General features: G+C 38.6%; 1 protein-coding gene across 1 annotated transcript in view; it reads right to left on the minus strand.

Moving 5' to 3' along the window:
- LOC118556096 (tuftelin-like) overlaps positions 1–26,939 on the minus strand; it is a gene marked incomplete at its 5' end in the record, with an annotated part of 28,230 nt that extends 1,291 nt beyond the window's left edge. Inside the window, 10 exon segments of the mRNA XM_036145282.1 lie at positions 2,109–2,192; positions 2,375–2,480; positions 2,623–2,846; positions 4,233–4,343; positions 4,950–5,051; positions 9,202–9,267; positions 9,407–9,481; positions 9,567–9,665; positions 9,797–9,874; positions 26,880–26,939. Coding sequence (XP_036001175.1) covers positions 2,109–2,192; positions 2,375–2,480; positions 2,623–2,846; positions 4,233–4,343; positions 4,950–5,051; positions 9,202–9,267; positions 9,407–9,481; positions 9,567–9,665; positions 9,797–9,874; positions 26,880–26,939 — 1,005 coding nt within the window.
- Positions 26,940–27,695: the final 756 nt, after the last annotated feature.

Below are 27,695 nucleotides of genomic sequence, written 5' to 3' on the forward strand. Positions count from 1 at the left end.
TGCTAATAAAAATTTTGGAAAATAATGTATGTATATATATATATATATATATATATATATATATATATATATATATATATATATATATATATATATATATATATATATATATATATATATATATATACACACACACACACACACACATATATATATACACAGGGAAATATTGTTGAAAAACTGACAAATGCACATGGAGACTATGTAAATGTCACAGACAAAAATTTTTTTGCAGTGGCTTACAAAATCGTTCATATCGTCTCTACCTTTTTTACATTGTCACTTTAAAACCGCAAAAATCAGCGCATGTTTTTAGGATTTTATGCTCGTTTTGCGGGGGAAGGAAAAGGATACGTGGTTTACCAAAAATTAGAAATCTGAACAGTCTTGTGTATTTGTATTCAGGCACTGTAAATAAGAAATTATTCTTAATGTTTTGCCTAGTTCCAAAAAAGTAAAAAACAAAACTGGACTTTTTTTCTGAAGTCTGAAGACGTTTCGCTTCCTATCCAGAAAACTTTCTCAATTCAAAATTTAATCTGAATAGGAAGCGAAACGTCTTCAAACTTTGGAAAAGTTTATTTATTTTTTTAATGTTTTTGGAATGACCATGACCTGGATGAGTGAGAATCTTCACCAGCATTATGCCTAGTGAAATAAAGTTCTTAAAATCATGTATTGTATTCAGTCCCATGAATGAATACATTGTAGCCATCTCCACAGGTCTTTATATTTTAACTACATCCATCTTTCCATCAAATCTGACACACTTCTGTGTTCCTGGTCAAGAAAAGCATTCCCACAGCATGATGCTGCCATCACCATATTTCAGCATGAGGACAATGTGTTTATGGTTTTTCACAATATCCCACGAGACCTAATGTTTGTGCGTAAGTTCGGTTTTGGTCTCATGTGACCCAAGCACCTTCGTCTACACATTTAGGGATTTCCCTACATGATTTCCAGTGTTAGGCTGGTTTAAATCTCATCTGACAGATTCCAGTTTGTTCATGTAAATAATCAAATAATCAAACTCCAGGGCTACTTGTGGAGTACTACAGGGTTCAGTCCTTTGGCCAATTATCTTTACTCTATATAGGCTTCCAATTGATAAAATGATCAGACAGCATGAGATTAATTTTCACTTTTATGCTGATGACACTAATCTATACTTATCCATAAATGCTGATTAAGGCAACCAGTTAGATATACTACGGGCATGTCTTGAAGACAGAAAAATATACTAAACAGACTAAATGTTCTGCTTATATATTCAGACAAGACAGAAGTTACTGTTTTAAGACCAGAGTCTTTGGAAAAGAAACTGCTCAGTCAAGTCATCTGACGGTATTAACATGGCCTCTAATAATAAAGTGAAAAACCTGTCATTTAAATCCCATATTAAACAGGGTTACAGGAAGTCCTTCTTCCACCTCCAGAATGCTGCCAAAATTAAAAAATATCCTTTCCAGGAGTGACACAGAACAACTAGTCCATGCATTTGTTACTTCAAGGCTAGACTATTGTAATTCTTTACAATCAGGAAGTCCACAAAATGCAGTTCGAAGCCTTTAGCTTTAGTTTTCCCTTCATTGGCTCCTTGTTACCCAGCCAGCAGTTAAGGTGAATGATCATGTCTTGGTAGGTTTGCAGTTGTGCCATACTCCTTTCTTTTTAAAATAGTTTGGTTAGTGCTCCGACACCTCAAAGCCTGAGATATTTATTAACCTAACCCTGCATTAAACCTCTCTACATCTGCTGGGTTCCTTGGTTTTCATCATGCGGTTTGGTCACTGATGTTCTTTATCTTCCGAGTCAGAACAGCTGAGATGAGATTGTACACCATTTGACTCTTTACGAATTAGTGAATTTAATTTTGGGGTATAAAAGTGGGCTGAATGCATGCCATAATTATTGCTGATCAACAAATAAAATCCCAGGAAAACGCACTGAGGTTTGTGGCTACAATGTGACAAATTGTGAAGAAGTCAATTGGTAAATGAATAGTTTCACAAGGCCCCGTTTGAAAGGAAACGGCAAAGGCTGCTTTAAAGTGTAAAGCCATCTGGAAGGCCAATCATATTCTTTTTCACCATGAGGTTGCCTACCTCAGCTTCCAGGAAAGCGACCTTCTCCTCCAGATCCATGATGACCCGATCCCTGTCTTGGAGTATCGTCCGTGAGTACTGCAGCTGTGAGACGGGCCAAAACAAACAAAGATATTAATACCAAAAAAAACCCAAAACAACAACAACCCACTTCTGCGTTTTCAGCAGCAACACACAACAACATCTCATTTCCCCATTACTGGCTTCTCCTGTGTGTAGAGGAGTGTGGCTGGACGACCGGGCAACCTTTATTTGAGCGTAAATACCTGTTCAATCATGTGACGGAGCTTCCTCTGCTGACTCTTCAGCATGTCATCAAGGTGATAGATCTTCTCCTTCAGCACAGCCACCTGATGGTTGAGCTCCGTGCACCTGCAGACGTGACAAAAAAAAAAAAACAGTTGAAACCTACAACAGAACCATCTCCAGGTTTTCTCTGTCCAATCACTACCTGAGGTTGCACTTGTTGCCTGATATAAAGCGATATAACGGTATTTAAAGAGTAAATTCCTACTTTTGTTCCTTCTCGGCTCCTTCCTCCCGGTCTTCTTTAAGTCGCAGCAGCTCCGCCTCCCCCGCCTCCACCTTGTCTTTGAGGAGGCCGCTCTCGAGCCTCATGCTCTCCAGCAGTCTCTGCAGCTCCTCCACCTGCTGGCCTTTTTCCTCCGACTGCAGCTCCACCGCCTGCAGACGCTCTGACTGCTCAGCCAGGCGAATGCGGTACTCGTTGGACTCGGCCTGCAAGATGATGCACAGATGGACATTATATATCAGGCTTCATGTAAAACGCCTAATGATAACACTGATTGCACTCTTTTTGTCGCCTTATGCTGGTCCTCTGACATTTGCTTTGGGGGCTAGTCATAACTGCACTGATAAATCATGTGCATGTCGTCTCAGCGTGTAAATATGAAAAAACAGGGCAGTAATTATGGCTCGCACAGAATGCACACAATGGGTTTTTCAGTGCTACTTATTGTATAACAGAATTTTAAGACAATATAAATAGCTGAAATGTTCACGTCAACATCTAATCTCGGTTTTATCTTGGGACAAGTTAATTTAAATGCAGAAAACAAATTAAATCAAACGAAAAATATATATAATCTGCAAAAACAAGTTAGGAGACCACATCCCCTCAGAGTGTCACCCCGTTTTTGGTTTAGATAAGTTTAGTAAAAACACTTCAAGCCGTCTACCAGTTTCTGAATTCAGTATGTGGAAACTTTGCTCCTCTTTTCACTTGCAGCTGTGCGATAACGGAGGAGTTTCTTGTGTGCACAGCCCATTTCAAGCCTCCCCACGGCATCTAAATGAGGCCGAGTCTCTCCGGCCGGCCACTTAGTGGATTTACTGGCCTGTTTCGGTCGCAGTCATGTTCCAGGGTCCAGTTCTGCTTCAAGTTAAATTCATTTTACAGATGGTCTCACATTTTCCCCACGTATCATCCGATATGCGAGTCTATGAAGATGAGCTGGCTAGGTGGTGCTGCAACAACAGCCCCCAAACCACGACACTTCTGCCTCCGTGCTGCACAGTGTGCAGTCGTTCCTGCCTCTATTCTGTTGTCCAGATAATATAATTTTAGTCTGATCTGATCAAAGAATATCATGTTAGATGCATACAGTTGCTGTAAAATGTGATGGAACATGTATAACTTTGTACTTTTTTCTCATAAAGGTCACCTCCCCGGAAAGGTTAACCTGATCATACAGACATGCTCTTTTACAATAACAGTGGCAAGAACTTGCCATTAATCCTGCAATAATATTTTAGAGTTTTCCCAAGACTTCTGCTACCATCTTCATTAATGGAGATGAGTCGGTCTTTAGAAATAGACTGTTATGTCCCTCATTGTGCTGCTAACAAAACAGTTAGAGGGCGAGATAAAAAAAAAAAAAAGAAAAGAAAGAAGCTATAAAGCAGATGAAACCAAGGCAAAAATGTTTGTCAAGTCTGGACAGATCCTTTACAAAAACCCCTGAAAGGTGGAGCTTCACAGAATGAGTAATGGACTCCAAAGATAATATTAACGGATAACTGTTAAAGCAATGCGAACACAGCAGAGGGCTGAGTCATAGGCGAGCAGAAACAACGTCTGGTTACTCATTTCCTGACACGGACCTCCAGTCTGGCCCGTTCCTCCTGATGCTGCTCCTCCATCTCCTTCAGCTGCGCGTAGAGGCGCCTGGTCACCTCTCTGAGCTTGGCGCTGTCCTCCTGATTGTCCTCGAGCTGTGAGAGTGGGCGGAGACAGAGAGAGAGAGAGAGAGACGCGCCTGATTAGGCCTAATCTCATGAAACTACTCAGGCATGAGACGATGGCAGGCGATAACGAGGGCTGGCCTTAGGAAAAAGCAGCGTTTAAACTGTCAAAATATAGTCTTTTGTCTCTAAACGTTTACTGACGTGGACAAAATTTCCCTTTGCACTTCGCTCCCGGCATAGTAATCTAGTCTGACAGTACTTTAGAAAGGAGGGCAGAGTAAATTGACCCGGGTTTGCCTGTATACAGCCCACACACCCACAGCCCTGCAGATAACTGTGGGTTTATAGCAGATCTTATGATGTGCTGAGTCAAGCATAATGCAATGGGAGAGGTAATATGAGAGGAAGCTGTTAGTGGTTTAAGAGGAGCTAAATCTGACATTTACACATCATTTTTATTCGATTCTAATACCCATTTGGTGCCGGTAAATATGTTGCAGCTGAAAGGGATTTGTGCCACATTCATTTATTTCAGTCCATTAATATTCATGCATAAAAATAAATAAATGAACAATGTCCTCAGAAAAGAAACAAACTAAAGAATAAGCATTAAATAATGAAGAATGAGCTTACCTGCAAGTCAGGGGTGACATTATTGTTGTTGTTGGTGTTGGTGGTAGTGGTGACAGGTGGTTGGTTGCTGGGCACGGTGACACTGAAGCCGTTTGCTGGAACCTAAGAACAGAAGTAGGTGTTTAAAACTGATTTTTCTTTATAGCTGCTGGCACAAATCAAGCAAATTGATTTTTGATTCTCCATTTTCCCCCTTGCTCTAAAGTCTAAACCTTCCCTACAAGCAGCAAGGCTTCCTCCAGAGGATTTTGTAACCAAGATGGGGGCCAATTATAGTACTGAGGTGGCACACTAAAACCAAACGCAGTGACATTATTTCATGAGTTTTATTTAGGTATGTTGCTTGGAAGCAAAATTATCAGGGTGCTATTTGGAAGTTGATGATACCCCCACCTTGGTGTATTCCTCTGGGAAACAGAAGCAGAAATACACAGCGCTGTCACTGCTGCAAGTTCCTACTGCATTTTTATGATTTCATCAGCTGTAATGAAGCTTATTCATCAGTTGTAGAAACAGCCCGGTGACAATTTTTGAGGCTAAAATTAACTATAAAAAAATATAAATAGGCCAAAGAGAAAAACTTAGACTGGCAAATAAAGAAAGTTTTGACAATGGATGAAATATTCCAGCACCAGGCAAAAGAAAAGGGTGTCTTCCTGTCAAGCCAATAAGCCATTACATGTCAAATTACAGTAGGGACCATATTGAAAATGCAGATATTGCTCTTGAAACAGAAGTGGTGACATCAAGTGCAAATCCATTAAATAAAAAAAAAAAAGCTCTTTTGTTAATCAGATGAAGGATGTAATCACATCCAGCGAAGCCCAAAGTAACCCCTACACTTGCCAAATTTAGATTTAAAGTTATGCTTATATGATCAAGAAGTTGGTTTCTGAAAGACAAATACAGGCGTCTAGCAAAAGATGACAATGGAAAAGGAGTATCAATTTTAAAAACAATTTATTCACTAAACAGCTTTTGAAAGTGATTTATTCCTGTCTCAGTAATCAACAGAAAAATGTCTCTCCATCACAGGAAGAAAGCCCTTCCTATAGTTACTGACCAGCTTTCTGCATGTTTTCTCTGGTATTTTGACGTTTTATATTTGATAAGAGCTCCGGGTCTCTGAGGTTGGACAGCCTCCTTGCCATCACCCTAATCTGTAGCTCCCTCCACTAATTCTCTGTCAGTTTTAAGTCGCGCTGCTCCAGTTATGTTACTATTAATTCCAGTCCTGAGACACATGTTGGTAAAATTAAAGGATTACTTAAAACCCAAATCTGCAGGGGGAATGACTAATTTTAGGCTTAACTTTATCTTTCTCATCTTTCCAGCCTTGCTTCCCCATTTTTCTAACATAATCAGGCGCCCATGGCCTTGTCTGCAATTAGTTATAGCCTTGTTAAACAGCAATTGTAGAGAAAAATGGGACTTCATCAAAAAATCCTTGAATCGTTAGATTTAATACAAGGAGTGTAGAGGCAAAGACCAAAAAAACAAACAATGTCTGACATGAAAAACAGAACGCCTTAATGTGAAACTACTGGGAATTTTAAACATTACAACAGATTATATCAAAGGATTCCAGGAATCTGGGGAATTCTTTGTACATTAAAGATGATGTTGAAAATCAATGGTGAATGGCTGTGGTCTGCAGGCCCACAGGCAGCAGTGAGCTGTAAACAGACTAGTCTCTAGTGAATGCAACAACATGCACTGGGGAACTTTCCTGAGAGAAACGCAGAAACCGCTCCCACGCAAAGACAAATGAAAATATAAACCAGACGCAGCTCCTGAATCAAAATCTTGCAAGAGGGGCTGAATTTTTAGAAGGGCATTTGGCGTCTGGTGCGTTAGAGAAGGAAAAGAACAAAATGTTCACACGCATTATGTCCCATAAGATGCGCCTAGCACGGATATCTTGAGCATCTGTAAAGTCTTCCATCAGGAAAACGATGCCAGACCACAACAGCGTGGCTCTGCAGTAAATGGGTCCAGATGCGTTGCTGCCCTGCCTGCAGCTCATCTGCCTGCAGCTCATCTCAACACGTCATGAAATGAGGAAAAACAACTGATGAAGCTGGAAAATGCTGCGCAGTTTTAATATGAATGAAGGTAAAAACACTCAAAAGCTACAAGAGCACGTCGGCTCATATTTGCCCACTTTTAGAGCACAAAGATGGTTGACACAGCAAAAAACTCCCAACTCAAAAATATAATTTTAAACTGTTGAATTTGGTTTTATTTTTTATACACAGCTCATATCAAAAATCTTTAAAGAGTTTGAATCTCATAAAAAAAAAAAATCTGATATTTTTAATCTATTAGCCCTCTGGACCTTTTCTTTTTTTAGCCGTCTTTACTAGCATGATTTGAGATTTGTTTCTCAAATTTCTTATTTTTTTCATATTGAAGCTTTTTTTCTTTCAAATGCAAGTCTTGTAAAAGTTATTTAACACTCATTGTAGATGTAACAAAGACGATAGTTTGAATAATTCTTGTGTCCTGTGGTTTGCTCATTTCTGTAAGGCTTATTTGTATAATTATAATGGTCAGGTTGGTGAAAAAGATTAAACAAAATAAATAAAGCCAACTTGAACTTTAGAGGAAAATCAAAGAAATTCAAAGATAAATTGAATGTAAAAATGTAGAAAAACTTCAATGTTAAAGCTTTTTAAATTAAGAATTTTTCTTAAAGTTTTTCCATTTTAAAAGTGTGAACTTAATGGATAGAAACTATAATCCTACTCTAAAATCTTTCTTCTAGGTCTCTATTGATAAAAGAACATACAATACTGGTGATTATGAAATCACAATTGCTTGAAGAACTTGGATGTCGTATGGTTTATTCCTCTTTTCAGTAAAGTTTTTATAGCATGAATAAATAAAATGATTCTAATAAATTCCAACATGTCAAAAATAAAAACAACTTCAAATGAATTCAATTAAACTTTGCACTTTCACAACATTCCAATGTTTACAGGGGAAGTCTAAACCACCAGGATTCAAGTCTAAAACTTAAAATGATTATATGTGACGTTCACATTGCTGACGTCACTCTCTGCTCCCTGAGCTCCGCCTGCTATTTCCACTGAATGCCTACACCTGCGACAGCTCTAACTACTGGAGCTGTCACATCTGGGAGGAGCTCTACTTGTACCTGGCTCTCCCAGCATGTAGGTGCCAGATTCTCAAAAACCATTAATGTGAGTACACCTCCCAGCATTCCTTCACGGCCTTCCTGTGTGTGACTGATCGTTCAGTGGATTCCTGCCTGTTTGCCTTGCCCCTGTCGGACCCTCGTTTGGTCTCAACGACCCAAACAAGCACCCTGGACTGTTCCCTGGTTAAACCTTCAGCTTCTAGCAGCTTGCTACCTTGGCTAAGAAACAATTAAAGACACCGACCCACAGCTGGGATTCTGTGCCACTTTCTGGAGAAAAGTGGTTTCTGTTTCTTACATTTTAATAAACAAATGTTTACCTAGTCATAAACTTGTAGCTATTTCATACTTTAGACTTTCCAGTATCAAGGAATATCAAAGGTTTTCAACATTAATACAAAAACGAAATCTGAAATTCTTGAGATTTTCTTTATACAGTGATTTTATAATTGATAAATTAAAATATGGGTTCAAATGAGTCCCATTAGTCAGACTAAAAAGTACCTATTGAAAACAACCTGTAAGTATTAAACATGCTTTTCATTAAGCACATTTCTTTAGACCTGATTTATTTATTTTTCACAATTATTAACAGAAACAAGAGCTTTAAAACCTCAAAACCTCAGTCTTTGAGTAATTCATCTATATGCATTTACAATAGTTAATTGAGTCACTGAAATAAGTTGACCTTTTGATAATATTCTGATTTACTGATTAGTGTATTTTACCCCTTGTGTAACCCGTTGCTCTTTAGTTTTAGTATTTAATTCAATTTTGCTCTAGTGCACTGTTAAAGTTTGTTGGTTTTGTTTGAAAACTGATTATTTTTTATTTATTGGGTCATGCACTTCTTGCTTTATGTGTTGCATTTTTTCTTGCAGCTTCCCCTCAAATTAAGCACTGAAATCCTTTATCAGACACACAGATGCATAGATTTAAGACGACTGATACTTCTGAGAGAAAAAGATTTAAAAAGACACACTGAGCATATCAATGTTGCCATTGAACCATACGTTAATTATGTTAAAGATGCACTGTTGAATGACTTTGTAAGACATGTTTTTGGCATTGAAAGAAGTAGGACTCTACCTTGTTGAAATTATTGTTTTGCCTGGCAGCCATCTGCTCTCTCAGAGTCTTCAGGCAGTACCGCACCTATAAACAAAAAGCGCTTTAAAAAATGTTCACTATGCGCGCACACACAACAAATTGTTTCACTAGTGTTCTGCACAAGTAATTAAAAGTTAAGGTCACTGTATAGATAAAGTTGCTGGGAGAACAGCTCGGCTCTGACCTCCTGGATCTGTGACACTTCGTCCGTCAGCATCCTGACACTCTGCTTCGTCTCTGACCGAGGTTCGAGGTAGACCTTCAAACATAAAACAGATCGATGGGAAACCCTCTAAAGAAGTACAACCGCGCCAGCTTTAATCCACCTGGACCAGCACATATACCTTAATGACGTCCACCCTTTCTTCTATGGGAGTGATGAGCTCAGCTCTTTGTCTCTGCTTGCTGGGTTTCTGTGGCAGCACCACGGCTATGCTGCTCTCCTACATTCGGTGGTGGGAAGAAAAAGAAAGAAAAAAAAAAAAAGGGGGAGGTAAGTTAGTCCTTTGATCGCCGCCTCCATTCTCTCAGTAAAACGATTTGGAAAATGTCTTTTCTGCTCCGGGTTTTGTACCTTGCTGCTGTTCCTCTCCGAGATGTGTCCTGCCTGATCCTGGTCCAGTAAGGGGAGCCTGAGCGGCCGGCGGAGCTCCTGAAATGAAAGATGAGACGCTAAGAGGAATCAGATCACCAAATGGAGCGTCGGGGTATTGTGGAGGAAGAAAAGATCTATCGAGCGAAAGAAGAGGAGCTCAAAATGAAAGTGGAAGGGCGGAGCAGTGAGAGAGGGGGCGTTTTTTTTTTTTTTTTTTTTTCTCAGTCGCCTAACTTCCCCTATCACTGAAGTTCCTCTGTGGATGCCCTAGAATTGCGCTGGAAATCTTAGCAACCCACAATGAGGAGAGTTTTCCACTCAGTCTTTGTGGTCAGGTCTGCTGATTCTGGACAGCTCGGCTCTTTAGAGAGAAAAAAAAAAAAAAAAAAAAAACTAAGCAGTCCAGTGCAGCATGGGCTAAAAACACAAAACACCCAGTTTAGTTACTCGGCTTTGTCTCCTTGGCAACAACGACAAATACTTTAAATGTTTGTGTCATGCAAGCCTTCAGTGGAAGTGTTTATTAAAAAAATGGAATAACAATATCATCTTTTGTGGACAGACAGGAAACTCCTGAACAGCCCGTCTACTTACAGTCCACATCCACGGGCTAGGATGACTTACTACAAAGTATTCATATAACATCATAATTACCCTAATAATTACTATAATAGCTTAATAATAATAATAATGCAGAATCAAAGGCAATAAATACAGTGTCCCGCGTCTCATTTTGGGCCGATCCCAAACCCGGATAAATGCAGAGGGTTGAACACTTAGGTAAAATTAATCTACATGACTCATCATAAGGTAATGCTTATTTTAAATAAAGTTTTATCCTTTTTAATTTGTAATCTAACCCTTTGCCATTTCATACATTTTTATCTCTTTAAAAACTTTTGCTATAAACTGTAATTACCTGGAAAGGACCGATTTCCCCTCTCCCCCGCCGCTGTATGCACTAGAGGGATTGGGTGTGCGCTAGTAGAAATGCTGTTGCCACTTCCTTATTAGTTTCATTAGAAGCCCTCAATTTATTTTTCCGTTGTAAAATAATTTTCCACCACATTCCATAAGATGTTCAGTCCGAGATCAAATCTACTTAGTCATATTTTTCACTCTTAGCACCGTAAAGGAAGCTGCAGTTTGTTTCATTTTGAAAAGGAAGCCGTGTAGCTCTGAAAAGTAACGAGATTAGCTTCAAATGTGTACACAAGCGCTTCATTCATTGCGGCTATAACAGTTGCATTATGAGAAGTTTTTTTGGCACGAGGAGAGTAGTTTAAAAGAACTTATTATCTTAGCGAGAAAATAATGTAAGTTAAAATCCTTTAAGCACACCTGGCCCTTCAATCCCCTCTGAAAGCAAACAAATGCTTCCTTTTCTACACTGATTTCAGACAAAAGGGCCCCAAGTAAAGGAAGTATGACTTCATAGGCTTATTGGATTTTTGTTATTTAAGTTTGAAAGCAAATCAAATAATTTGTCTTTTGACAATTTAACACAATGACAACGTGACCCTACAATAAACTGTAAACCTTTAGACATGTCCCTGGTCCAAAACCTGAAGCAAATGGCTGAATTACCTCCACAGCTTGTGTTGGCTCATATTACACCAATAACAGATTCATATATTCTAGGGCTTCATACAAATATTTACTGTTACTGGGAAATGGGAGTGAATACATATATATTCTCATAATTTAAGTCCTAATCTTTGTGTTCTACTTGGCCAGTGGGGTTAACTGACCTGGGAGGCGACGCCTTAAACTAAAATATTATACACAATCATTAAAAAAAAAAAAGAGAAAACTTTATGTGCCGATTGGTTAGATCAGGGGTGTCAAACTCATTGTGGTTTAGGGGCCGCATACAGCTTAATCTGATCTCAAGAGGGCCACACAAGTAAACTCATTGCAAAATTAAATAGAACTAATGAAAGTGAACTTGTTGATTTTTATATTAAATGAATTTCACTTTTACACAATATATTATGAATAACCCCAGCGTTTTTAAGAAAAGCATGTGCAATTTCAACAATACTTTTACTCAGTTAAACATTTACTTGTGCATTATGCATAAGAACTGATCACAGTGATTGTACAATGTTGAAAAACATTTATTCACATTTTTTGGAACTTAAAAACACTGTCCTGCATGACAAAATACATCAAACAGATAAAAATTAAGAAATGATTTAAAATCAATTTTCCACATCTGAAGCTTAATCTGCTGATTAAAACACAGCGCACCCCGTGGACAACATAGGAACTGCAGAAGTACATGCTTTTTTTCAATAATTGTTTTATCATTCTCTTCCTTTTATCTCCTTTCATTCACTTTCTTCTTGTTCTTTCTTTCCTCTGCTACTTTCCCATTGTAGTGTCCATATCATTTGAGATATTCCCCGCATGAATCATAATAAAACTATTCACATTCATAAATCAAGCGGAGCACTATGGCAAAAGCAGTACTGCTCCACTTGTAAAAGTCAAATCTGATGAGCTCTTTTTGGCATTAAGACAACAATTCTTATTGCCGCATTGCCAGACAGGACACTGGGGGAGAAAAAAAAAATATTATTATTTTTTGAATAATGATAATGCATTTAGCCACCGGGCCGGACTAAATTGTTTCGGCGGGCCGTATGTTTGACACCCCTGGGTTAGAAAGTAGAAATGTCTTGGATTCTTTTTCAGAATTACTTACAAATTGTCCAGTTCATGCTTTTATTCTCTGCCAGAAATTATTTTTTACAATCCTGACTTCTGCATGGTGTGAGGCTCAGCCATGTTACATAAATAAGATATAAAAACAGACTGTCATGCATCTGCTTTTCATGACAAATCCTTACCAGCATGTTTTGCACCATCACCCTTCTGGTATTTACGGTGCAGCAGCGGTAAAATACTATCATGCAAACAGCAGAAACTATTGGTCACACGCCGTTGCAGAAGCGCGCTAAACAAGGTCACATAGGGAGTCTCTCTGTAACATGTTACTACCAAAGTGACACCGGAGTGGCTCTGGCACTCAACACTTGGCTTCGCTGTAACCTTAACCCTAAAGGCATCTGCACGGCACATTAACCATATATAAGCTAAATGATTTTACTCCGACTGTTACATATTTTTTTAAACTAGTAACACCAGGTGTTAGAAGTATTCAACCACTCCTTTCCTGAGAATAACCACAAACTGTATTCTACATGCCTCTAATACCAAAGAGTTATCAGGAAGCTTATGTGTGTTCAGTCATCAGGCAATGAACAAGATAGACCAAGAAAAAGTGGATTAAATTAATAAAATCTTCTTGATTCTGTTAGATATTTAGCTTTTAAACAGAACAAGGCCCCTACCGGTTAGTGGCTAGATAATGTTTATGGATCCAGCACCCCTCAGACATATTGGCTACTCTGTTAAAAATCCATGTTTTTCTGTTTTGCACATGCACACACAGGACAGACACAGACACATTTGTCCTAGTCAGTCATTCTTCAAAACAGGAATGATAGGAGAACATACAGGCCATCTAAGGTAGATTTATATTAACCATAGTAAATCAGGAAAAATCTGAAGGTGTGACTGTGGGAGCCAGGTTTTAGTTCATATGTGTTTTGCAGTAAGGTGTATTGTAGTCACTGAAATAAGTAATAAATTGAAAATTTCCTTAAACAGGTTCAGCTGAAAACCATTTGATTTATCCTAATGTTGATTTAAGAACTTTACTCTGTAAAAGGAAGTTTTATATTTGTAGATTCAAGGTAGAGCAGTAAATAGGTTACTGTTACTTTAAGAGAAGCGTTGTATATGTGTGAGGCTTGTTGCTGAGGCACGCTGCAACAATTGGGGCTTTAAGAGTGCTGCACAACCTTTATGTGACTACAACTGCAAGAGCACAAGTTGTGGAATAAAGTTTGGTTTCTGTCATCAAAGTCCTGTAGAGGTTTATTCATCTGTGACAAACAAGCTGTACGAGGAACAAAGTTTCTTTCATCAACGATGATTGTAAGGAACCAGAAAAAGGAATCTTTTCTCAGTTCAGTTAAAGAACTCCAGTAAAAGTTTACATCTCGGTCAAAACCATAAAAAAAGTCGTCATAAAGTGCTTTTTCACACATTCATCCCTTAAACAGTAGTCCAGTGTCGAGTAGGGGGGAGGATCTGTGATGGTGTAAGCTGGTTTCTTTTCCAAAGGCCCCCAAAACACCTGGTTACTTTCGACATCACAAACACTAAAAAACAAGCAACGTTTAAATACAAATCTGGACGCCCAATACAAAACGGAAAACTATGGGATAATGATTTAAAAAAATGCGTCTAAATCAAGACAGAACGGTTCACCAGAACACAATTCAACCTTCTTCCATGTCCATCTAAGCCCTATTGACCCAGCAGTATAAAAAACAGCAGGTATGCCAACAGTGCGACAATGCTAACACAGCTAAAAAGCGTCATGTGTTCACATACTTTCCCCCCCTCTCTTAATGCATGTAGTTTATGTTTTTTGGCTTGAGATCACACTAGACTTTGTACACACCTCCACCCGCAAGCACCACCAAATGCTGCAAATCACGTTGACACAAGCAGGGCTTAAAGGAACAAAGATTAAAACGTGAGAACACTTTGTTTTGTACATCTGCGGCCTGTTCTCTGCCTTGCGTTATTACAACAAAGAAAAGGACAGTTCGGCTTGAATGCCAGGTATTTATGTATAATTGTGTTGCCTGAAAACCATCATCTCTGAAGCACTGACAAGCCAGCCGAGGTTTATTCCTGATCTGAAGAAGCGGCAGCTAAAAGCCCTCGGGGGGGGGGGGGGGATGATCCGGGGACAGACACACCCTGGCAGGTGATTAGAGTGCAAAGACAGAGTAATCTGCTCCACACTGCACATTAACCTGTTGGGGTGTGCAGTGAAGGGTGCTTGTCACAAATGCTTAATACGTTTCAGTAACAAAAAAAAAAAAAAAACACCGGTAATTAGCTATGTCTCTGTATTCTTTTTAATAGAAATTATAAGTTACAGTTATGTTTTAATACTTAAGATTTGATGCACACACACACGCCTGCAGTAAGGTGCAGTTAAAGAGGCTAAAAACTACAAGTCCAAACCACAACTAAAGAACCACACAGACTTAGGAATGCAGAGCATCAACATTTGTCACATAATCTGAACGCTGACACTAAATTTCGGAACAATCCTTAATTAGTTACTCGAGGGTAGTCACACAAGACCGACAGCAGCATTTATTGACACTCGCTCCTGTGTAGATAACGTCGTGTACAATTACAAAAACTAATCTCTCAAACTTTAAATAAAATTCACCTGGAGCTGTACCAGGGGGCTCAATTTACATTTCAACATTTTGTCCCGTTACAAGCACAAACTGTTCTTTTGGGGATTTTATGGGACAGATAAAACAGTTTTTTATAGAACAAAATGAAAGCCATAATTAATATGGTTTGCCACATAGAGGACAGGGCAAACCAGGAGAAGGAACCTGTGGTGTGATGAGTTCTGAATCTTACCTTTTTGCCAACATGCAAAAAGGATGTGAGGCAGAAAATTAACACGAACACAGCTTCCCCATGGCCAAAGATAATGGCAGGAGCAGGGACACAGACGCTGGTTGGAGTTGACGGGAAAACACAGGATTTTTCAGGAAGAAACCCTGTTAGACTCTGAAAAATACAAAATACTTTAGATCAAAGCAGATTTATGTTGCAGAATGGCCCGGTCAAAGCCTAAACCTCAATCTGTTTTTAACTCTAAACTTAGAAATGGGTCCATGTTCACAGATCTTCTCCATTCAGTCTGAGTTTAAGCCATTTTTCTTAAATATACACAAAAAAGGCGTCAAACATTTTAGCGTAGCTGTGCAAAGATGGTGCATACCAAACCCCAAAAGTTGGTTCCTCGATGTTAGCTTAAAGGGGTTACTTGCTTTTTTCTCCCCCTTCTATGTTACAATTATGCTGCACTGTGTTGGTCCAACAACTAAAAACTCAATAAAACAGGTTTGTGGCTGTAATGGGACAAAATACGAGTGGAAGGGGTATTAAAAATTTTGAAGGGCACCATAACTAATTCCCTGCAGCTCTGTTTAGAAAACGTAAAGAGTACGTAAAAGTACACATAAAAGTGTACTTTGCATATAATTACAGCTGAACACTTCCTTTGATTACGATGCCCGTCTTCCCTTTGCTTCACGGGCAAGTGCAAACTCAGATCTCAAACATGGCGTGTTCCAGGCTTTTAAGTGTCTGTTCTGTGCATTAATGTGCATATCTACAGCTGCGTTTATTTTTTGGGCTTGCCCATGCAGCTCAGGGAACTTTTCATTCCCATTTCTGCAGTTCTCACAGCCTGCGAGAGCCGAACAAACCTCAGATCCACTCAGGCCATCTCCTGCATGAGGGTGCATGTTTGCACAAAACCGTTTCTCAAGGCACGATCAAACCTTCAGGTTGCTTGAATTTGAAAGAAAAAAAATTAGCTGATAAAATCAGCGGCACAGGCTCAAGTATTTTTTCATAAAGATTGATTGTCCCGTTAAGCTTCAGAACAATAAGACTGAAATGAAACTAAAACAAACGCAATTACAAAGACCCTATCAAATCTGATTGATGTTTTTTAATGTTCAATTATATAAAGTTAACAAAGACGAAGAATAAAAAGAAAAAAATAAAGACCATACAATATTAAAAAGTATAAAAACAGACAGGGTCCAGAAAAATCTGCACAAACTTGAGCATTTTATTTTTAATTGGAAGGATCTTTTGATTACTATTGTGATTTCTAACGTATTTTTTATGCAATGAACAGTGTTTAGGCAAGATGTGGAACCCAAGCAACATTTTTCTTTAAAACTTCATCCAGTGACTGATATATAAAAAAACTGAGAAAGCCTCAAAGAGAATGTGGGTTAACCTTTCAGCTGTATGGTAATGTGCCCTGCAGGGGAGTCTGTTCTCCGTCTCTGTCCTGTTTTCAGCTTTCCAGGCAAAGGAGCTGGAGGATGGATCTGTGTTTTAGCTGCTTTACAGATTCTGACTCGTTTTCCCGCTCCCAGTTAGGGATTTTTGCAATTATGAATACCATCCCGAAATTAAAACACGTAGTACAAATGCAAATAAGACCTGCTTACTTCATTACCTGAGAATCCCCGTACCTTTGTCACATGTGAAACATTTTACTTTTTGTCAAAACAAAACTGTGTTGTTGATCCCCCAGGTGCCTTGCTTGCTTTGTTTCCAGATAGTCTTAATGCCGGAAAATAATTGAAAATGCTCGACTTTGTGTAAATCTCAAACTATTTTTTATTTTAAAGTAATTCACTCCAGACTTGATTGGTCAAGTTTTTTGTGGAGGTTAAACTAGAGACAATTAAATGTCCAGAGTCTCTAAACTCTTGCCAGCTCAGAAAGGAAAGCAGCCATTGGCTGTCCAGATAGTTCCTAAAAGTTGCTAAATAATCATATAATGTATAATTGTTAGTTAGCATGCAGTTGTAATGGATGTTATGGGAAGTCAGAACTGCCTGTAGTTGGATGAAAGTGGGTTACTACATCTCTCCCTCAATCACAAGAAAGAAATTCTGACAAATTAACCAGCTAATGTCAACTCAGTGCACTTTTGTTACTAAAGAACAGCAAAAGTGTAAAAGGTTCTGCAGAATCAACACTTTAAAAACGACCACATTTAGGAAATGTTTATTCTACGTTTTTGCTCACAATTGTTTATGTATGAAAACAAATAAATGTTACAAATACCAGAAGTAAACTAAAGAATATATGGATTAATTTTCTTTTCTGGCAAATTAAAGCACTTAGATTAGGTTCCGTGTTCTTATTTAAATGTTTTGTGTAAATACAGTGAAATTACAGAGTTTTAACTCAAGCTAAGCTAACAAGAATTTCACATTCATGCCGACTCATGCTAACAGTGTTTTTTATTTTATTTTCCTTTGTCATGTCCAGCTTCAAGTTAAGCAGAATGGGGCTCTGGCTGCCGTAGTTATGCCAAACATATTTGCTTTACCAAGGCAGGCTTTATACCAATAAATCCTCGCTTGACGCCCAACCCTTGATGATTTTCTTCATTGTAGTATTAGGAACTAACTGATCCCAAACGTCACAGAGGAGGAGAAAGAAGGAAAGGACAGAGACACAAAGAAAACAGCCAAAAATGACAAAACCCGACAACCAGCTGCTACAGAAAAAAAATCCTTTTACGGCCACCATTTTTATTTTATTTGTTCAAGGCAAGCAGAATGGTGGCTTCTATAGTGAAGATAAATTAAAACATATGCTGTGTTTTTATTTAAAGGTTTTTTTGTGTAAGTAAAGTGAAAAAGACATGAGAATTTCATGTTCATACTGGCCCATTCTCACTGCTAAGAAACATCAGCACCTTTTTAGCTTAACGATTTTACAATTACCAGAATTGACTAAAAACAATGAACTTGGCTTTCAGCTGGTATTACAACAGCAAGATTCCTAACATTGACACAGGTTTATGGGAAACATCCCTGCTTTCCCGTCACTGTCTGGACCACTAGATAATTATAACACTATCAGTACCGACAGGAACATCCAGCCCCAGCTTTCAGGCTACGCTGGTCTCCATTACAGCTACTCACCTATTCGGAGATGACTTAACTGATCAACACTTTGTAAAAGAGTCATCCACACAAAGGCGTCAATCTATGCACAAGACCATTAATTTGCAGAGACAGACGGCAGCATCAGCAGAGCTCACAGACGTGTGTAAAGTCCATCCATCTCCAGCTACATCTCCAACAGAGGTTTTTATTACTGAGCGACATGACTACACATGTTGCAAATGGGTGGAGGAGTCAAAGTGCTTGAAACTATCACCAAATCCGACCACAGTTAAATAAGTTCCCCTAATTAATGACAAGTAAACAGATCAGATGAAAAAAAAAGAAAAAAAAAAGATTTAAGATCTGTATTTGTGAGCTAATCTTCAATAAAACAGCACAGCCCGGATACAGCGACACAATTCAAGACAAATCTAATATTATTCGCCCCCAAAAACACTGAAATCAGACAAAACAATCTTTTTATCTCACACTCCAGACCTAAAAACCGCCACCATGAAATAATTCATCTCGCACAGAACCACAATATATCTACCTGAGCAGACGAAGCAGTCAGACTTTTCCCAGCCAGGCGTGATCCGGACCGTCTGTGTCTTTGTGACTAAGCAAGCGGGAAGTCACGGTCGTCTTGTCTTACAAGGCTGGGTGAGGCGCCGCCAGCGGCCCAACCCTTTTCCCCTGCACACTGCGCTCCAGTCGGGGAGCTACTGTGCCAGTCCACGCAGGCTCATCCTGCTGGAGTTAGCCTCCCCTGCAGGACTGATGACACACGCACAACGGAAAGAACAGGGAGATAAAATTCCCACCGACTGGATCATAAACACGCCGGCACAGAAATGTTTTAATGTTCAATAAAAAAACCCTGGAACATTTTAATAGCCCTGTATAAATTAGCAATAAAACTAAAGCGGAGTTTTGTTATTATTTCAGCGCTTCTGTCCATGTCAGTGAAAGTAAAGATGTTATTTAAATCACTATGCAGGCAATCCTCCGGTAATTCCAGAGTTACTGAGAGGATAAAAACTGCTAAAAGGACGAGGCCTTCGGTTCATCTGCCACACAGTGACATTGGTAGGTAGCAGCCCTCTGAGGAATGTGTCATGCTGGTTACATAAGACACATTAATGAAGTGTCTTTATATAACAGCTACTGGCTTTGGTTACTGTCTGCAAACCAAACAAAACTGTGCAAACAAAAGGTTGAAGGCTGAACACACCAAATATGTTCATGTTTTTCTGCGTTCGGGATTCCTGCACGCATTTAAGATGACAACACCCCGAGTGTTCTTTTATACTTCTCTGTGTTGTTTTATGTGCTTTATGGGTGCAAAAAAATTAGGTTTCTACTTTCAATATGTCCAAAAATCCACATATCATCATAAACAAATAGTCAAAAGATATGCAATTTGATTTCTACCTCAAAAACCAATTATATTTAGCTAAAAGAGATGCCTAATAATTTGGGTCTTAACACTTTTAAAATAGAACATCCAATTAATTCAATTCAATTTTATTTATATAGCGCCAATTCATGAAACATGTCACCTCAAGGCACTTTACAAACTCATCTTATCATATTATACAGATTGGGTCAGATTATACAGATTGGTCAAAAATTTCCTATATAAGAATTAAGATGTTACTTATTCACACACCTGGGAGATTTGGATTTAAAATCATTTGCATTCAACCAATAAGTTTATTCCTGATAGGAAATGTGACAGGCATCTCTCAAAAGATAAAATATAAAAGAAGGGTTATTAAAATAAAAAGATGTGTCTTTGTTGATGAGCTGCAGCTGCATGAGTTTGAGGTTGGAAATCCTCTTTTCCATCACCCTAAACTTTAGCTCCCTCCACAAATTCACCATCAGATTCAAGTAAAAAAAATAATAAAATAAACTACTTTACAACTAAAACTGCCAGAAGTATGAAGATTTTTGGACTTGACTGGAAAAAGCAAGCACTACACCTGCGGTACAAGGACCCCTGTCGGTACTACCTGACTAACCAGGAATGTAACAAAAAACAAAACAAAAAAAAAAAAAACTATAATCAAAGGTTTATTACGAGTTAAATATAAACTGATAAACTCAATTTGAGATGGACCGCTGTTATGAAACAATAAGTATTTAAAAAAGTAATAGTAAGCAAAATTATTCCATTTGAGTAAGCTCAATTAAGAAATACTTTAAAACCAGGAAATATTCATAGGCCAGCTGATCATTTTGCTCTCAACAATATATCTGATAACCATTTGTTCTTTGATTTCTTTTTTTTTTATTTATGTTCTAAAACACATTTTAAACAATTATAGCAGCACTGTATTAGTTTTAAGTATTAGCTTAATTTGAGATACATTCAATTCTTTTTCAGATCAATATACAGCACTTGGCGCCCATTGGGCTGCCCTTCTCAAAAACTCCACTATGTAACTTGAGAGGATCAGATCTGTCGCTGAATGAGTCACATGACCTAGAGTGGCGCTCTAGGTCACATGACTCATTCTAGGTTATTGCCGTCGAAAAACTAAACAGATATGACACTTAGCTGATCAGACATATTTTTGGTTCTCTGATGAAGGATTTAATCTAGAGTGTAATCCATAGTGCTCCGCTTGATTTATGAATGTGAATAGTTTTATTATGATTCATGCGGGAAATATCTCAAATGATATGGACACTACAATGGGAAAGTAGGAGAGGAAAGGAAGAACAAGAAGAAAAAAAAAGAAAAGGTAAAAGAAAGAAGAGATAAAAGGAAGAGAATGATAAAACAATTATTGAAAAAAACATGTACTTCGTTTAATTGAAAATCTGCAGTTCCCATATTGTCCACGAGGGGCGCTCTGTTTTAATCAACAGATGGTAGCATTGAACTTCAGATGTGGAAAATTTATTTTAAATCATTTCTTAATTTTTATCTGTTTGATGTATTTTGTCATGCAGGACAATGTTTTTTTAAGTTCCAATAAATGTTTTTCAACATTGTACAATCACTGTGATCAGTTCTTATGCATAAATGTTTAACTGAGTAAAAGTATTGTTGAAATTGCACATACTTTTCTTAAAAACGCTTAGGTTATTCATAATATATATTGTGTAAAAGTGAAATTCATTTAATATAAAAATCAACAACAAGTCCACTTTTATTAGTTCCATTTAATCTGCAATGAGTTAACTCGTGTGGCCCTCTTGAGATCAGATTAAGTTGTATGCGGCCCCTAAACCAAAATGAATTTGACACCCCTGATGTAAATAAAATATTGTAGTCTCAGTATTGGTACAAGATGTTATCTTGTTACCTGAAGCCTGCTGAAAACCAACCAAATGTCCAAAAAGTGTGTCGGTGCATGCCTTTTAATTTATACAGATGTACATGAAGTTGTTTCAATTTATTTTTTTCTGCAGGACTTACACATGTTTGTAGCTATGACTGTAATTCCTTTGACATGTGAGCTGTAGTAACATGCCATTAAAGGAAGTTTAATGGCATGACGCAGAAAAAGGCCTTTAGTTTGATCGTTCAACTGTGGTCATGTAAATACACCACAGAGTTGACAGTAAACAGATCAGAATCCAGCTAAGCCATTTTAATCACATCCCATCATGGAAAATGATAGGTCTCTCTCTCTGCATGTTCTCACGCTACGAGAGAAGATGCTTCAGGACTGCCGTTTTATAGCAGGATGCGACCAAAAGCTGCTCCTTCAAATTATGAAATGACGGCATATCCTCCTCTTGGTTAAATTGTCGGAATTAGCCACGTCACCTGACAGAGCTCCGTGTCAGCATTTCAAACATGGAGTTAAACCATCAAACAAATACTGTGTTTGTTCACTGAGGCCTGCGCTTCCTGCACTGCGTCTATATTAAACAGATTCTCTGTTCAGTCATGTCTATCATCTCATTGGCACGCAGCATCACGATGGGATATAACGCAATCGGCTTCTCTGCTACCTTCGCAACTCGTTGCGAAACGTTCAACCATTGTCTGGCAGAGTCCCTCTCGCGTTTCGCGTTAAGCGCCATTAGATTTTCACATGAATACTGTGGCGTGTTCCAGAAAATACGTTTGATTGTCAATCTGATGAGGGCATTTATTTTCTACAGGCCCAACAGGTCTCGGCACATTCCTACTGGGTGAGCAACTCTTGACGTGAGGTCTAAATATGTCAATTGTTTTTTTTCCACTAAAGATTGACTTGATGATGCTCTGCAGGGCTTGAACAATAAAAAGTGTTTTTAAGCCATAAATAACACCCGAATGATGTTCTTCTTTGTGCTTTTGACTTGTTTCAACGCATCACGCTCAGCTAGAAGTGGGACAAACTCTGGATTGCGTGAAAAAAGTCCAGAAAAATGGGGATAGTTCAACACATGCAACAAGCAGCAGCGCAGTCCCATTCGATAAGGATGTTAAATATGGAAAAGGAATATAAGTTTTGCACCATTTAAGTTTTTGACTAAATCCAAAAGGACCAATTCCGATTACTTTTACGACTTTAAGAGATCAAAAGAATACAGTTGTCTTTAAAGCTGTGGTAATTAAAAAAATAGTTTTGGTTAGTTGCATATCTTTCACTCGGGTTGTCGCAGCACGGGGAGGCATTCATGAAGACTCATTAAATACAACATTAACAGGCAATGGCCCACATTTTTATAGTTCCCAAACGAGAGCAGAACACGGGGTTCTTAAACAAGAATAATGACATTTCAGACTCAAATTAATCGAGCTCTGAGACAGATGTGAACACATTTTTAAATAATACATATGTTCAAAATTCATTTGAGGTTTATTTCTACTGAGCACAGGTCTTATAAACTACATTGCTTGTGAACAGTCTCAACACTAAATAGAGGGATGGAAAACAGATGGACAAGCAGAAGAATGGATGGCAAATGAATGACGGACAGGGAAATGTTTGGACAAAAATATATTCTATGTTTTTCTCATGCAAACCTGCAAAAAAATTGTAATTAAATTTCAGATTTTTTCAGACTATGTTGAAACCCTGAGAATAAAATTAAGCCATTTATACACTGACAACAGAACCAAATATTCCAGAATCAGAGGACCTGAAAAAATATCTTCTAAGATTATCTGATATTATTAAGCATAAATATTGAATTATAAAACGAAATGGAGACATTGTATGAAAGGTTAGCTTTAAGGTCAGACAACAGGCAAGCCAGATTTGACCCTTAAACGTGTTTTCTAGCACAGATTACCTTAGATCTATTTGTCTGAGAGAAAAATATGCATCTCTAGAAATCTTCAACCCATTTGCATTTGCCACGTAGGTGACGCAAATGGATATCTCATTTCAACTACTCCAGCTTTGTAAGCCCAGGCAGAGATATGGATTTGATATGCAAAAAGCTTTATTTGCCTAGGTGTTCATATTTTTTCTTCACTTTCTATAACAAATTTGCCTTTTATTTGGACAAGAAAAAAAGCTTTAGGACTCAGTAGTGTCAATGTGAAATCAGCTTTAAATCCCTGTTTCTTAACCACCTTTAAAAAGGCATCGGAATAAACGTCTCGGGAGAGCAGACATCAGAATAGTTCTGTTAATGTTGCATGTTTATGGAGTTGTGTCATCTGCAAAAGGCACAGATGTCTGAGATGTTTCAGTGATAATTTTTTTTCCCTTTAGTCTGATGCCGTTTAGTCTCAAGTCTGCAGCAGTTTGATCTGATGTCTGAGGACGTTTGCCTGAGACTAGAGGATGTCCAAAAATGTACACCATATACTGGATAGGACTAAAAAAAAAGTACGTTAGTACAGATAAGTTTTATTCTGGCACACTTACATGTTTCATGTGTGACAAACTTTAATATTGGGTTAAGATGACCTGACTGAATACAAAAAGCTATTTTTTATTGCTTATTGTAAGCAAACAACTACTATCCACATCAAGCTGGCCCTATGTGAAATAACAATACTCCTGTAACCTTAATTACTGGCTGTGTCGCCCTTGGCAACAACAGATGGTATTTAGCGTTTCTTTTCACTGAAAGTGCATTTTTAACATCACTGTGGAGTAAACATGACCCGCTCTTCGAAGAAGTGTTTCAATTAAGTCACATTTGAGTTTTTTTTTTTAAAGCATAAACAGTTTGTTTAAGGTCACGCCACAGCTTCTAAATCAAGTCTGGACTTTGACTAGGCCAATCCAAAACCCCAATTTGTTTGAGTCAAAGGAGCAATAAGCAAAATTTCATTATTTTAGAGAGAAAGAACTAAAAAAAAAAAAAAAAAAAAAAAACAGTAATGTGAAGAACTAAAAGGTAATATTTCAGATGGACTACGGTATGATGTCACAACGCCTCTGTTGTTCTCCAGTCTCTTGTTTACATAGCCGGGCCGGCTGTACGTGCATGTGAACCGCTGTCACTCAGGGCTTAGCCCCTCCCTGCCCTAAAACACCACCGTCAGAGCAGCGCAGCGTTGGAGAAACATTGCGGAGAGCACCTCCAGCATGTCTAAATGTTGTCTTGCTAACAACATTATAAAGTTACAAGTTACTTCTTCACTAGAAACATTCCTCCGAAAGGTGAGGCCGTTTTACTGTGTTTGTATCCTTTACAAATATGTGCAGAGGAGGCGACGCGTGAGAAGGGAAAGGAGGGGCCGGGTTGCAGCTGGAGTGAAGTTAGAGAGAGGCGTGGCTTGTCACACATCTTGTTTTGGTCTACAGACAGTACTCAAGCACCACCTAGAGGTGAAATATCACTTATTGCTCCTTTAAGACATGGACTTGCTGGTGAGGTTTGGATTATTGAGTTATTGAGCGAGGAACAAAAAAGATCCCTAATGCCACACATTAATGGATGCGCACAAAAAAAGTTTGCGCCCATTGTACATGCAGATTGCTTGTCAGCTGGTATGATGATCAACTTTGCACATGGCAATTAGTTTGCACACGTTTTAATACAAGCAAAGTTTTTGGAAAAATCAGACCCTTTGATGGTTTTTAAGCCAACATTTGACAACTAAGCTCCTTCGTGTGGGTGCTCTGCTAACCCAACCTGGCATTCAAGGATTGGGTCCTTATCCAGGCATCTTTACCTGACCAGTGTCAGAATCTCTGATGCTGGGATTTTATGTAAGCCCCAGCCACAGCGTTAGCCCGTTATAGGGCTCAACATGCCTTGTGCTTCCAGCTTCTTTTCTTTTAAGACTGTATTTGCTGCTACAGATTCCTGTCCGTGTCATGAGAGCTTTCCTGCTCATGGTGCTCAGACAGCCGCGGCTAATCCGAGAAGAGCAGTGAAAATGTTGAAAATGTAGCCGTTACAATCTAAGACTTAAAAGTGTTTAGTAAATGAAACAGTAGAACAACTGTATCTTTAAGCTTTGTTTATATATAATTAACTGGAAATGAGCTCAAATCTGAGCTCAATTATCAACCTGTTATGTGGAAAACCAGAGAGTAAACATACTAATGGTAGCCTGTCACTTCACAAAGACATGTTTATTGAGGACCGTCTTCGAGTCAGATGTATATCTTCAGAAAGAAAGGCGGTCCTGCACAAACCCCTGCACAGGATAAAATATTGGTCGCCATCGAGATAAAAAAAAATAGATAAAAATACTGCAGGCTCGGCAACACCATTGGACACTATTGGTTATTTTTCTGCACGTAAGCTGCTGTAAGAACCAAATACATGGCATTGATTTAAATATGCCGTAAAATCATGGTTGGAGCTTAATCTTAAAATTAACAGCATGGCGATCAGGGACAAAAATAAGAAAAGAACAAATCCTGATCAGGACATCTGCAGCCCGGAGTGGTTTGCCTGTCAAAAACTCTGGTAATCATAGCAGGAGCACAGAGGTGTGAAGAAGTGTCAGAGAGAAAACTGAAAAATGGATAGCAAGGGTCATGGGTCAGACAGGAGAGGCTTATCTAAGAAAATTGCGCAGGGGCCCCTGAGGGTCAAAAAAGAAGAAGAAAAAAAAGTTGTAAAAAAAAAAGTCAATATATGTTTTGTATGGTTGAAACAACTTATAATTGCTATCTTAAGTAATAATACTGTAATTCCCCATTGCAAGCAACCATCGACTCTGGGTGATTTTAATGATAAGATATGTTTGCCCCAGGCTTCAAATATCACACGCACACATAAAAACAGGATCTCTGTGTAATTTTCAGGTTTATTGTGTTGTGATGACGTCCTCCAGTGGAACATTACTCTCGGGAAATTCTCTGAACGGTTTTTAAAGGTGAAACCTTATCACGTTTAAAAGGTCCTTTAGAGGTTTGAATAAGAGCCAAAATTGAGGAACAACAAGCAGGACGGTCCGGTTAGTTAACTCTACAAACAGCTGTTGGAAATCAGACGGGCCAAGAATAAAATAATCCAAAATGTGTCACTAAATGTTCCGCTTTTTTTATTCTTCAATTAATACTTTTTAAAGCATCACTCACGTTGGGTTTCGTGTCCTCTTCTCCGTTTTCCGCCGTCTTTCTCTCTCTCACGCCGTTCATCTTGCAGCCGAAAAGTGGAGAAAACACAATCAAAGAGGCAAATATTAGCGGCGTAGAAACTTTATCCGCAGTGTTTTGCTTTTAAAAACTGTCCCGGACCCCGCAGAAAGCGGCAGCAGAGGCAAGAGGACACCTGGTGCGGACCGAGTACCGCTGCGTCGGTCACCGACTCGATGCTGCCTTCACTGTCTGTCCTGCGTGTCGGAAATATAGCAGACCCGCATGTCTGCTCCACGGTTACATGACACCCAGACTCATATTTTTCTTATAAACATGTTGGACCTACAAACAGTAAATAGACACCATTATGACAGTCTAACTTATTTGTTAATGCTTTCTTTTGGCTTTACCCACCTGTTGTACAATAGGGTGGAAAATATGACCGATGCCGAGTATGTCAGCAGTCATCAATAAAACTAGGCTCTATCTGTATTATTTCGTATGGAGATAAAACATCACAGCCTGTTATTTACCAACAGATTACTAGAAATTGGCTAAAATAGTGACTGAGAGCCAGATATACGACAGGAAGGTAAGTAGGTTTTTAAACCAAAAGTACTTATTTGCAAAGTGAACTAAGCTCTGTGGCAGGGGAGGAGAAAACAACCAACTGAAAACAACCACGAAAAAAAAGAACCGAGGAAGTTAAAAAAAGAAGAAGAAAAAAGCCCCCTCTCAAACCAGACAGTCAGGATTTAACCGATAAGCAAGAACCAGACTACTATAAAAACAGCTCTCCCCTAATTTGTGGAATAC

The sequence above is a fragment of the Fundulus heteroclitus genome, chromosome 13, assembly GCF_011125445.2.
Source record: "Fundulus heteroclitus isolate FHET01 chromosome 13, MU-UCD_Fhet_4.1, whole genome shotgun sequence".
NCBI lineage: Eukaryota > Metazoa > Chordata > Actinopteri > Cyprinodontiformes > Fundulidae > Fundulus > Fundulus heteroclitus.